The following is a 13,754-nucleotide window of genomic DNA, read 5'->3' as shown; positions in this document are numbered from 1 at the left end:
CTTGCCAGATCTAGGGATTGTAATGCTTTATCTGAAATTGCTTTTTTGAAATGAAATTTAAAAATTTCAAGGTAAAATTATGGTACAAGAAGTAAACTTTAGATTATTTTCTATGCAGTGAGAATTCATTCAATTTGAATGTATTTTTTCCTTTTGTTTTTCAAGAATCTAAGAATGGTGAATGTCCTCCTACTTCTACATCAGAGCATCTCTTAAATGGTACTTGTCATGACAGATGCCAGTCCGATGCAGATTGTCCAGGAGGGTTAAAATGCTGTGCTGTCTCATGTGCAAAAATATGTGTATTACCAACATTCACTGGTAAATAGATTATGTATCATTTTTAGTTGATTAGTTTATATATTAATGCATTTCATTGCTTTATGAAAATTGTATGGAGGAATTCCTCAATTAACATAGTCAACTAATCCAAGTGGATGCCATATTAAATGAAATTGTGTTAAATACAACAAATATGTTCAAAATACTTATAATTAATTAAACTATTTTTCACTGTCTTCTTTTATATTCCTTTTTAACAACTTATAAAAAAATTAAAAAGTTGGGAAATGAAACAAGGGAAGTGTCATTTATTAGATAAGCAAACTTTAAATCTGTGCTTTTTTAGACAAAAAGTTAAGGTATTCTGAACATTGCTTAGTTTTTTTCTCTCTCTCTCTCTCTCTCTTCAAACATTTCTGTATAGCAGCACAATGCATAAATAGCAGCTTAGAGCATTTCTATGTTTTTATCACATGAAAAACTGTAGTTTTAATTAATCGGAAAGAAACTGAATCTATGGCAACAAATATTGTCAGATGTACCTCTCCTTTCTTAAGATGCAGTTAGTTGGTTGCATCATTTGCTTGACAGCTGTAGTGCTCTTTGAACTTTCACAATGTTGTTGAAAAGGTGCATGTAGGGACTGGTGGCTAGGCATTTTGCCACACAGTGCAATCTCTGTGGATCCCAATTTTACTGCCTATCACAACCCTAGATTCAAAATTTTGCTATGACAATTTTTTACTGCTTGATACTCCTCTAAATTCTAAAACTTTTGCTGCCCCTAAGTTCTGTTTCTTGGTATGGCTGCACTGGCTATGACAACAGCCATGAGAAGCTGTATTCCATTTCTTGCTTTTATTTCACAAGTTTCACAATACTTAGCCTGATTATTTTTGCTTTACAGTTATTATTAAAAGTATAGCAGAGTTTTTACACATCTGGAGGGCCTCCTAGGCCATTGGCTGCCTATGTACTTTCCTAGGACTGCCGCCCCCAAAATTTAAAAAAAAAATGCTTAATGATTAATTTTTTTTATGTATTCAATAAGTACTTACACAGGACAAATTGTATAAAAGTTATTACACATGATAAATACTTACAATGAATTTAAAATATTTAGTTGTAGTATTGCGAGAATCCGGCCGCCCTTGATTTTCGCTGTCCGAGTACTTTTACACGATGCACCCCCGCTAGGAATGACCCTGCACATCTCTACTATTAGTTACTCTATCCCCTCTTTCTTCATTAGTGGCTCACCAGGGAAAAAAAAAGGGCCAAATGTCCACTACTAATTTCTTGCGAGTATAATGGATGATTTCAAGTCCCCCTTTCCTCATTACCATGCAAGTACTTTCAGGTGTCTTTATGCTTGTAAACCTTACCTAAATGTCTGTAAATTATTTTGTCAAGTAAAAACAAAATACAATTTTAAATTGTGTTATTGTGCTAATTGAATGATTTCATGATTAGTTATTTTAATATACGAATTAATAAAATCTCAAAATTTGAGTTTTAATACAATTTTACGTTTTAGATATAGAAACAACAGATGCTGAGAATAACATAGAAGATGCAGGTGAGACATTGAACATTTTAATAATCATAAAAGAGTAAACATATTAAAACTTACAAGACAATTTTTATTGCTTAAAATTTATGATTTGCATTTTTATAACCTGGCTAATTTTTGTTGCAATCAATATATTTATAGGTATTATACTTATTGCTGACTTATTTTTATTTAGATTTAGAAGGTAATTCTCTTTATCTGTCACATAATATGGTTTTCTTTTAAAATGCTTTTGCAAACGCCCTCATTATTTCTTCGCTGGAAATGAAAATTTTTTCTAAAAAAGGTTTTAATTTGTTTTCCCAAATTGGAATGTGTTGATACATTTCTATTTCACATTATTACAATATTTAAAAGCAAAAAAGAAGATTCTCTCTGCTCTTCAAGATAAGAACAAATATATATAACGAACTGCAACATTTAAAATCTCTGGGTATATAAACTCAGTGGCATGTTAGTCTGCAGTAGGCTATATTAGCACTGAAATAACTCGCAGTTTTTTTGCAGCTTTTTATACCATCACCAAGGGTGGGGGCCAAAGAGACACATATCCAGAATAATACACATAGAGTTATAAAACATACATGGTTTCATGTATCTAATACAAAAGTATAGAATGTAGTGTTGCCTGCTGTTGGTAAGGTAAGGTAATGCCTGTCGTTGGGTAAAGAAAAAGTGCAATTCTTTAAACATAGCTACAAAATAATAATATGATGTTAATATTATTTTTGTTTTAAACGTATGTTAAGTTTCCATAACAATTTACCAAACAATAAATAAAATATTGGGTCATCCAAGATAGTTCTGCAATTTTTTCAAATTGAAATGCACCCTCTTCTAATTATTTCGTTACTGCTCATAAGGAGTGTCTTTAATCAAAGAAGGTGTTTCATACAATCTTTCTGCTTACATTTCATAGTTCTAGCATATGCTGTGGTATAACGTTTTTTCAGTTTAGTGCTAAAAATGAAAAACCCGAAAGTTCATTTTTGTCTTATAATGCTTTTTTTATTTTCAAGAAAGGGAGAAATGCTAGTTACACTATTTGTAAAATTTGAGGTGTAAGTAGACAAAGTTCTGTTTCTGATAACATAGTTGGAAATGTGGTTTGAGAAGTTTTGGAATTTTAGCCTCGAAGATGATGCCCACTCTGAACAATCATCCCCCATAAACAAAAATCTGTTTAAAAAATATCACTGAAAATCCAGGAACTTTTAGACACACTAAATATTCCAAAAAGTACAGTAAATGATCATTTGAAGAAGACTGAGTTTGTAAACTGCTACGATGGATGAGTATCCCATACTTCAATACAGTTTCAGATGTTTCAGTATTTCATTCTTTGCCAAAAGAAATAAAGAAGCCCTTTCTCTCACTAGGTTTTTTAAATGGCTCTTTACTGCAAAAGATGTGACTGCTATATAATTATGTTACAAGAAAAAATCATAGGGTAAGCCAAAAGAACATCCTTTATTAAACATCGAGAAGAGAATTGCATCACGAAAAGTAATGCTGTGTTTATTGTGGAATTACAAAGGAATTGTGTACTACTATGAATTGTTGCCATCAAATCAAACTAAAAAAAATACTGTTTCCAAATAATGTTTAAAAAAAGATAAAGCATAAATTAAAGCAGAGGGTGTCGAGGTGTTGTTTTCTATCATAACAATGCTCAGCTTCACATTTCAATGAATGTCAGAAACTTACTCAATATGGCTGAGCTGTTTTATCCTATGTTCCATATTTATTAGACCTTCTCCCTCTCAGATTTTTGTCTCTTCAAGTACTTCAAAGTTGTATGAATGGGCAGATGTCTGCTTCTATGAAGATTGTCAAACACACATTGATAACTTCTTAAATCCCCCTTTTTTTTAAAAAAAAGAAAAAAAAGAAAAAAAAAAAAGAAAGAAAGAAAGAAAGAAAGAAAAGAACTTTCCATCTGTTGCGGAGATAGCAAAAAGTCATACAAAATGGTATTTATGTTATTCAAAGGAATTTGCTTATACTTTTGTCCTGCTTCATTTGTATTCACCATCAAAATCTGAAGAACTATCCATTAATTTTTTGTTGTTTTGTTTGAAATTTCTTACCAGAAATTATTTTTAGAAACAGTATCTTGTATAATATAATACAAGTAGGACAATTAGTTTTATAGTCTTAGTTTTAAAGTAGATATTAGAATATGTAATATTTACACTTCTTATCAATTAGTTTTCATTTTATTGAAAGACAAAAGCATTTATGAATCTAAGGTGTTAATTATAAGCTATAATTGTATTTTAGAAATGTGAGGTTTTTATTTCCTTTACTTTGAGCCTGATTTTTCACATTTTATTCTAGATTCTCCTTCACCATCTCAGATTTTAAGTGCAAGAAAAGACATTGCTGTCAAATTGGGCACTCCAGCTCTTTTGAGATGCATTGTGAAAGGATATCCAGCACCAAAAGTTACCTGGACTCACAAAAACCATCCTCTGAGTACAGAAGGTGGTGATTATAAAATTTCAGTTGATGGCTCTTTGCATATAATGTCTGCTGTCTATTCTCATGGAGGAATGTATGCTTGCACAGCAGATAATGGTATTGGGAAGTCAGTCACTCGATTCTTTAATTTAATTATTTTTGGTAAGTAATCCACATGTTTTCTTATTAAATAATATTCTTTTTGCATGAAAACTTAAGAAAATTTCTTTAAGAAATTTTTATTTGATAAACATTTTAGAACTTATAATTTTGAATCATTATAAAAAATTTCTAAGTTTCTGATTTAAGAGTACAAATTAGAAACGGTAAATTTTAGAACCAGATTTAAAGCTCAGATACACTGAAATTAAAAATTCTTTGGATGAATTCTAGGGAAAAAAAAAAAGAAAAAAGAAAGTTAAAATTTTTCGAGTTGTTCAAAAAATTCTTTAAAAAGCTTTTACCTTCTTTTTCGATTGAAGAGACATATTTAAGAACACGGAAGATAATAATTTATGTATATAAAATTTTTGACAAATCTGATTTTCCTGAGGTTATGATTTACCAGGTATCCAAAAACGTTTATGCTGATAACATGCAAAGTGAAGTTCAAATAACAGGTGTTGGTAAACCTGTCGGAATAATGCCAAATCTTAATACTCTTATCAAACATCAGTGACTCGTGAGATGTATCAGTTCTGTAGAAATTATAATCTTAAAGTGTGAACGTGTCAGTGTCAAAGATATTAGTTGATTGGGCAAAAAATATTTAAATATTATTAGATTCTTAAAATTGAAATTTTGTTCTTGCTAATTTATTGCACTACAGTTAGCTTAATTTACAGCTGAAAGGATCTGTGTCTATGTTAAGCCTCATAGTGGTAGCCTGTTACTTTATTGAATTCAAACTGGGAAGGAATGCTGCAAAAAAAAAAAAGAAAAAAAAAAAAGCTCCATGTTTGGAGAAGCATCAGTGAGTGAGCACTCAGTGTAAAAGTGGTTTAGTTAGTCAGGAGAAGAGTCTCGAGGATAAGCTTCAAGCTGCTGCCTGATGAAGGAGGACATTAATAATAATCTATATCAAACATGCAAGGAATGTGCACAAAATTTTGGAAAGTCAGACAAAACCATTCAATTACATCAGCGCACTCTTGGGAAAACACAGAAGCTCAATAATAGGTTCCTCGGGTTTTGATCACAAAAACCAAACTCCAGGGGCTCACCATTTGTTCATAATTGCTGTCATGCCACAAGAAAGCCCCATTCCTGGGCCAGATATAAACAAGTGACAAGAAATGGGTGTTGTACAATAAATTAAAAAAAAAAAAAAAAAAGTTGTTCCCTTGTTCTGTGGTATTCACCCCAAAACAAACCATTGATCAACAGAAGTAGAACTGTTCTGTATTTTGGTGGACCAGCACTGGTATTGTGCACTTTGAGTTGCTAGAGAGTGGCAAAACCATAACAGATGAGGTATACTTGTCCTAGTTGCAAAAGACTGCAGCAGCCAGCACTACTCAACAGAAACAGAGATTATTCTTCAAGACAATGCCAGACCTCATATGGAAAAAGTGACCAAGGAAGTGATTGGCATACTTGAAGTTTTACCTCATCCTCCTTATACACCAGATGTTACTCCATCCGACTATCACCTGCTTTTGGCCATGAATAACCATTTGTGAGAGCAACAGTTTTGAAACTGAGATCATGTCACGTAAATAATAGGATAATTTTTTGGCTGTAGGGAACAAGAACTTTTACAAGTACAGGATTTATAAGCTTGTAACTTGTTGGGAACATGCAGTTGAAGCTGAAGGATATTATTTTATTGAATAAAATGAATTTGCACAAAATTACATAATGGTCACACTGAAAACTACAATACAATGAACTTTTTTGGATACCTGATAATCACTGATAAAAAAATATATTCAATGTAGTTATGCTAAATTATGTTCTGCTAAAAATTAATTACTATACAGTGAATTTAGTATACATTAGGTGAAAAAAAAATTAATGGGAAAAAAATTAGAATTCAAATGACATTTCCTTTTTTCTTTAAACACACAGAGAAAGCACTGAAAGATGTCACACATAAATCATAAATGTTAGACGTGTTATCATGCTATTAAAGTGCTGCTCATGAGAACCTGAAATGTGCTTCTTATTTTAAAAAAAATATGTACGAGTATTTTTCTGAAGTAGCATTTAGCAAGCGCTTTATTATAAATGTTGTCTGCTTAAGCTAAATCTTCATTCATGATATTTAAACCTTCAATAATAAAAATCTATTGATCAGCCTTAACAAAGCACTTTTTATGTTATTTTATTATAATAGTTATTTTAAAAGTTCTGTGAGAAGAAACATGATACTAGCATATATTTAATGCACGTATTATTGCTTTATTTTTATGCTGATTTTATGATTACTTCAGCATTTTATTAACCTCCTCCTCAAAGTTATAATAAATCAAAATTCAGACTTCCTATGCATTTTTACATTGTATGTAGTAAGAATTAGCTTATATAATTATAAGATGAACTTTGCTTGTATAAATGTAACATGAATTTTATTTGAACAAATTGTGATTTTTCTTATGTGTGTGTTTTTAGAGGATACAAAAGTTAACATAACTCTAGTCACACCCGAATACCAAGTAGGTTCTGCATTGCAACTTGATTGCATTGTAACTGGCACTTCTCCTATGGATATTACATGGCATTTAGGAAAAGACAGCAAACCCCTAGAATCAGATGGTCATAGAGAGATTTTGGGCAACCATACACTTTTTATTGCCTCTGCACAATACAATGACAGTGGAGACTATATCTGTGAAGCCCAAAATCAACATGGAAAAGCTACAGCATCATTAAATATTCAAGTTCATGGTAAGAAACTGATAATATTTCAAAGAATTTCCTATTAAAAATGTGCCCTTATTAATTTAGAAATTTTCTTTTTAAAGTTCGTTTCAAGAGTATTTAGAATGAAGAAAGTGATAAAATGCTAAACATTGAATAAACTGAAACATTGTTTTCTAAATCTTAAAATAGAAAGAAAATTTACTAGCTTAAAAAATTTAAGAGCAGTTGATAAACATAACAGCATAATTTCTATCGTTTTCCAGATAGAAGCACAAAAATTTCAGAAAATAATGGTTAAGCTTTTGTAACGTATAAAATATAAAAAATAAATTGTCTATTATTTTGAAACTAAGTTTTTTTAATGTAAATGCATGATTATGCCTGGCTGTTTTATGAGTTTTGGGAAGATTTTGGAGGTGCAATCACTGCTGCTCTTTAAACATATTTTTAGTTCCCAGAGTTTCTTAAGAAGAGACTATAGAGTTCTGAAAATTTATAATATAGACATTGTGCATTATTGTAATTGCCTGTAGCTACTCTAAAATGCTTTAGTTACAGATCCAAGACCTGTCTCTGAAGACCCACACTGAAACAGTTTTGTAATGCTCAAACCATGATTCATCCATCTTTAAATTATGACTTTCTGGACTGTGTCTTTGTGACTTTCTGGTCTCATAGAATCTCTGCAGCTAAAGATTCACCAAAAGTTGCTTCTTTGGCAAAATCCAGACTTATTTGTGTAAATATTTTGACTGTTATCCATGGGATTCCAAATATGATGCTCTCTGCAGCATTTAAAATGGATATACTCTGTGGTTAAATTGAGAAGAATGCAGTTGTGGATATTGTCATGCAGGGACTTTCTTCATGCAACCTGTGGTAGATATATGAATTCAGTCGTCCATCTTGCTGAACCTTTGGGGGTCCCTGTCTTAACACACTTGGCATGCTTACTGTTTTATAGAAAAGCACCCATTAGAATGTGGAACCTCTTGTAACTGCAGCATGCATGACCCCATAAATTTATCTCTGCATGAATTCCAGAAGCCAGTTACCTCATTAAAATCCTGAAGATGCAGCAGGTTGTGGGAAAACTGTTGTGGAGTTAGCTAGACTATGTAACAGTTCGCTCACAACTTGCTCACACCTGCAGTCAACTAGACTTCACAACAGAACTATGGTCCTTGAATAATCTTGTCATGGGTGATGTGTTCTATGATCTAGTGAGAATATTTCAGGGTAAGATATAAAATTAGACAATTGTAGTTGATTTTATTAAACTCCCATCCTTCCAGTGGCTGCCACTTATCATGATTATTTAAGTGTTTTCACTCCAACAAACTCAAGTACAAATTAATCAAAATTTGACATCACTAAATGAGAACACATTTTTTAACAGCAGTTACCAATAATTTAACTTAACTTTTAACTGCTATGCACTTGACTAACATATTTGTAGCTTTAGTCTTATGCACTCAAAGACCTTTTAAACCCTAATTAAATAAAGCATTTTCTAAACCTAGGATCTTAGTCAAAAGTGATGTGATAACCATTCAATAAAATATAAATGTTTACCTTTTTCCAATTATCCATTGATTTTTCATTCCATTATTTATTTCTAGTGTCTTAAATTTCTCTTTCTAAATAGTACCTTCTCATTAGTCCAGTTATGCACCATTTTAGTTATAATTTCCATAACATTAATTGTAATTTCACTCCGAAGATGGGTATAAAGAACTTGAAAGATTATTTTGTAATTTAACTAATCAATTTATTTGTCACTTGAATTTTATAGCTTTTGCCTGAAGTTCTCTAGTGATCTATGTAGAAATATTCATTTTGAAATGTGATAGCTTTATATTGAAATTATGTTATTTTTGGAAGATAAAATTTAACCATAAGCCAATAAAATACAGCATTATAACATCACTTTCTAAATTAACAAAAAAATGGGAGAAGGGAGAGAACCATGTTTCTGAAATGTAATTTCAAGATGTATTCTCCCTCTGCATATGCATGTTCTAAGAGTCAACCGTTTAGGACACTTTTCTCTATTTAAGATGCCTAACAAACAATTATCTCCTTAGTTTTGAAAAATTATTGCAATTAATAAGAATGCATAGAAATGAAATAGCAGCTGTAAATGACTGACTCAAGGGGTTTTATGAGTTTTGGGAAGATTTTGGAGGTGCAATCACTGCTGCTCTTTATCCTTAATATGATAAAATATTGCAGATTACCAATATTACTCACAAAGTAAATTCCCAAATGCAATTTAGCTAATTGTTTGAATGGCAGTCTCTCCTGAAGTAATTTAGAACTGAAACTCACCTTTGCAGCTCAAATACAGCCATTTATATTAATTTGCCTAGCCTTTTAGAAGCTTCCTCTGCCAAGATTTAGTTTCTTGGCATAGGAAAAAAAAGGAGAAAAGTTTTCTGATGGTTTTTAAATACAGTCAAAAGTCTTTAATCCGGACTCGTCGGGACTTCGGCGATTCCGGATTATCGATTTTTCTGGATTATAGATCATCAGTTTAAATCTGGTAAGATGGCATGCAGAAATTATAAAATTAAAAATATGAAACCGTAATTTATAAAATAATGAGCAATTATGATCTAAAGGGTATCAAAATTTACAAAAGAAGAAGCTTAATATTTATTTGTTTACTTTATTAAACATTTCTCTCAACGCGCGCATGCGCAAAGCATACATTACGCACAGCCGAAATTAGAAAATTGCAACCAGAAAACTATTTGATTTGTATTCGTGATATTTATAATGACGAGGAATTTGATTTAAATCATATCAAAGACGGAGTACATCGAGATAAAATACTACATTTAGTAAGGAATTATAAGCCGAATAAAATAAAAACATCTGCCCTGAAGATAACAATAGTGCTGACAGATCAGCTTCCAGTTCATTGCGCACCATGACGTTCCCCCTCCCCGTGCACAGAGCAGCGTGAAATTGATAAACAGATTTCGGAACGGTTAGATAAACAAAGGATATGTCTTTATCCATATTTGTAGCAATTCCACTTTTTGTTTGATGGACATCGAAACATACTTTCGTTTTGTAGATCCTTTGGGATCTCCAGCATCGGAAATTCTATTTGACATAATCGAAAGTTCAAGCTTACTTTTATAAAATTGCTCTTACAGTCTGCAAAAAACAATAAGCCGGATCAAATTCGAAGATTAAGGAACAATGCAATCATCAACATTAACTGAAATAGATAATTTTAGCTTAGCTTATACCGTCCGTTATACATTAAACGCGCATGCGAAAACGTATTCTGCGCTTGTGCAGACACATATGCGCAGTAGTAAAGGTCTTGCACGCACGCGTAAATGCCTATGCGCATGCGTCAATGCGGCGCATGCGCAGAAAGAATTTAGCTTTTAAGTCCGGATTATGGGTGTCCAAATTAACGACTTTTGACTGTATAAGCTCATATGACCATGATGCTTCTACCATGTCTTGGCAAAAGATCCAGAAAAACAGCCACTCAAATTCTTTTATATCAGGATGACTCATATTTCATATAAAAATAATTTTTAAATTGCAAGTAATTTAATTACCAGTACCATAGAGAGCAGGGAGAGCCAATATAAACTTCCGTGACCCTATTTTCTTGGAAGGCCCTCGAAAAAAATCAAATCTTGATGATTGATTGATTTGGGTACAAAGTCTTGTTTTTTATGTCTAAAGTTCACAGGTTAAAATAATTAACAAATAAAATTAAAAGGAAAAATGAAATAATTGACAAATAGAAAAACTATTTTGGCAAAAACATTTTGCACATTAAAATTTGCTTTTGTGTGAAATATTTATGTGGTTTTTGGCCAACAATTATTATTCATTTTTTTATTATTTGTTAAACTAGTACTTAAAAATAGCATTAATTTCTTGCCAAGTTTATTTTCTTACATCATACTTAAGCACTTGCATAATGATCATTACTAAGGCCTACAGAATCTTTCTACAACACTGTTAATTACTGAATTGGTTTAATTAAATTTCTTTACATTAGAATTTTTTTTTGTTTTGTTTTGTTTCAGATATTTCTGTTCCTTCCACTTGTAAAGATAGTCCATTTTTCACAAGTTGTGCCATGATTGTGAAGCAGAATTATTGCATCAATCCAACTTATGCGAAATTCTGCTGCTTATCCTGTGCTCTTGCTGGACAACTACAAAGGACTGATGGTACAAATTCATAGTTCATATCTATGTAGGTAGTAACAAATATGAACAAATATAACAGCATGAACTAATATTTGAGCATAAAGACTCTCAGTTTAATGCTATACATAGTAGCCAAGGCTCTAATTTTTGAGTTGGAAAAAGAGGTAATTCTTTATCCATCTCTCATATACAAGCTTTGGAATTTCATGAATTTGTGTTCCAGTGTTGACTTCTCAGCACATGAGAAAAAGAACTTAACATGGGTGCTAAATTGTGTTCAAGTTCTTTTTGACATGAACTCAGCTTTGAAAACTGCCAAGATTTTTCTCTAAAATTTTAACAACCGAGAAAGTTTTTGTACAGCTGTGCATTTCTGCCTCTCATCAGTATTGACAAAGAAAGATTTTTCTAGCACTGGATGCCAAATGTTCACAAAACTGATGAAATTAAGACCAACACATCATATCAAGACTTCTACACCACCTGTGGAGAGAGATTTTGTTTTGCTTAAATTGCTTTATCAGAAAAGCAATAAAAACATACGTGAATAACTTTATTAATCATCTCTCTACACATATTTCTTTTGAATATTGCTTTGAATTCAATGATATTTGCACTTTTGTAAATAATTTTAAAGCTGTTTTCATGCTTGATTAAAAATTTAATTTATTATATTTGCATGAAAGAAATTCAAAATAATTACCTCCCGTTTTACACAGTTCTTTTATATGTGTTTAGAAAATACATTTTATGAGACTTTATTCTATCTGTATACGAGCATAATTGCTTATTAGCATGATACAAGTAATTCTCTTTAACACGATGTAATTTAAAATGTTGATAGCTGAAAATTGTTTCATCTGTTTTTAACTCATGAGTGCCTTTGCCAGTCACATGTAGATAATTAATTAAGCAGTAATGAACTGCACCCATCCTTAAGGCAACTGCTGATGCCGTGCACTAGAAAAAAATTAAGTTCATATTTCTTGAGTTGTATATTCTGTTCAAAAGACATAAATGAATAATTCTTGTTTTTCGTCTTGTAACAATATAATTTTAGGAATAATGAGGAAAATATTATATAATTATAATTGGTTTGCCTTAAAAATAATTACATATCTTAAAATATATGTTTTGTTTATCGAAGAAAATATATTTTATGGTTTTCTGTGAATGATAGTATTGTAAATTCAACAAAGATGAACAGAAATGTGAGCTAAAAATTTTACAACGCTACCATTTCTTTCATTTGATGACAAGAGAGTATAAAAAATTTTTAAAGTGTCTTCTACATGAGACATTTTAAAATAATATATATATATTTCTTTTTACTTTTCTTATTTAATTATTTTATTTATGCCAATAATAAGCACATGCTAATATAAATATCTTTAAAACATTTGCAATATAGCTAATTGTATTCAACTGAAAAATATTATGAGAAATATGAAATTTGTTTTGTGAATAACTATGTGACTAATAAATGTTTCAATTAATGAATGTTGGAATCTATACATAATACTTGCAACTTTATTAGCAAATATTTGTCTCTGTGTAAAGTGTCCAGCATTTTAAATATTTTTGTTAAAATAATTGTTATAAATCATTACTCCTGTTTAAAATTTCTAATAAATTTGACAAAATGTTTTGTACCTTTTGTTGCAATGTAAAACTCTTGTTATTGGTATAATTAATTAACATCATAAAAATAACAGATAGAAATTTGATGAATGTATGCTTACTTATACATATTTATGTAATAGGATGCAGTTAAGGGGGGACATTTAAAAGTTCCTGTACCTTTTTTCACTGTTCACACAAGAATCACACAATTAACAGGTCTTTGTGCTTAACATAATATATACCGTATTTGACCGCATATAAGATGCACTTTTTTCCCTAAGTTTGGTCTCAAAAACAATTACCTGCGTCTTATACGTGAAGGACACAGGTTAACTTTCAATACTGAATGCTATTTTTAGCCCGGATAAAGGTCTAGACACACATAACTTTTTCTACATCTACATGTGTGTGGCCTTCTAAATAAGGGTGCGTCTTACATGCCGTCAAATACGGTACTCATAATTCCAAAATTGCTAATTGGAGATTACCACAAATCCATTGACACAATAATCTCTCTAAATCACCATACAGGCTGAGAGCATTAAATGCATTTTAAGAGTTTGATGAAATAAATATGATCTGTTTGTTAACCTCTATTGTTGTCCTTTGAAATAGTTCTTAAATAAGAGGCTGATCCTGTTAAGGAAATTATTGCTGCATACAGCACCGTCTAGTGTAGGGGTAAATAATACACTCTCAGCCATTAAATTGGTAAGAGCAAAATGACAAAAAATGTTTTATCATGCAGTTAGCCA

The 13,754-nt window shown here is 31.2% G+C and overlaps 1 protein-coding gene across 2 annotated transcripts in view; it reads left to right on the top strand.

The window, feature by feature from the left end:
• LOC118188907 (papilin-like) overlaps positions 1-13,028 on the top strand; it is a 345,995-nt gene extending 332,967 nt beyond the window's left edge. For both annotated transcript variants that reach the window (XM_035359431.2, XM_035359432.2), the window contains 5 exons: positions 166-321; positions 1,820-1,861; positions 4,196-4,480; positions 6,932-7,207; positions 11,251-13,028. In XM_035359431.2, coding sequence (XP_035215322.2) covers positions 166-321; positions 1,820-1,861; positions 4,196-4,480; positions 6,932-7,207; positions 11,251-11,411 — 920 coding nt within the window. In that variant the 3' untranslated portion in view covers positions 11,412-13,028. The remainder of the gene's footprint in view (positions 1-165; positions 322-1,819; positions 1,862-4,195; positions 4,481-6,931; positions 7,208-11,250) is intronic.
• The last annotated feature ends 726 nt before the right edge of the window (positions 13,029-13,754 follow it).

This window comes from Stegodyphus dumicola, chromosome 4, assembly GCF_044657685.1.
Source record: "Stegodyphus dumicola isolate Sdum_Otavi_A_Nest chromosome 4, ASM4465768v1".
Taxonomy (NCBI): domain Eukaryota; kingdom Metazoa; phylum Arthropoda; class Arachnida; order Araneae; family Eresidae; genus Stegodyphus; species Stegodyphus dumicola.
The sequence above is the reverse complement of the archived record's forward strand: the minus strand, read 5'-3'. Positions and strand labels throughout refer to the sequence as shown.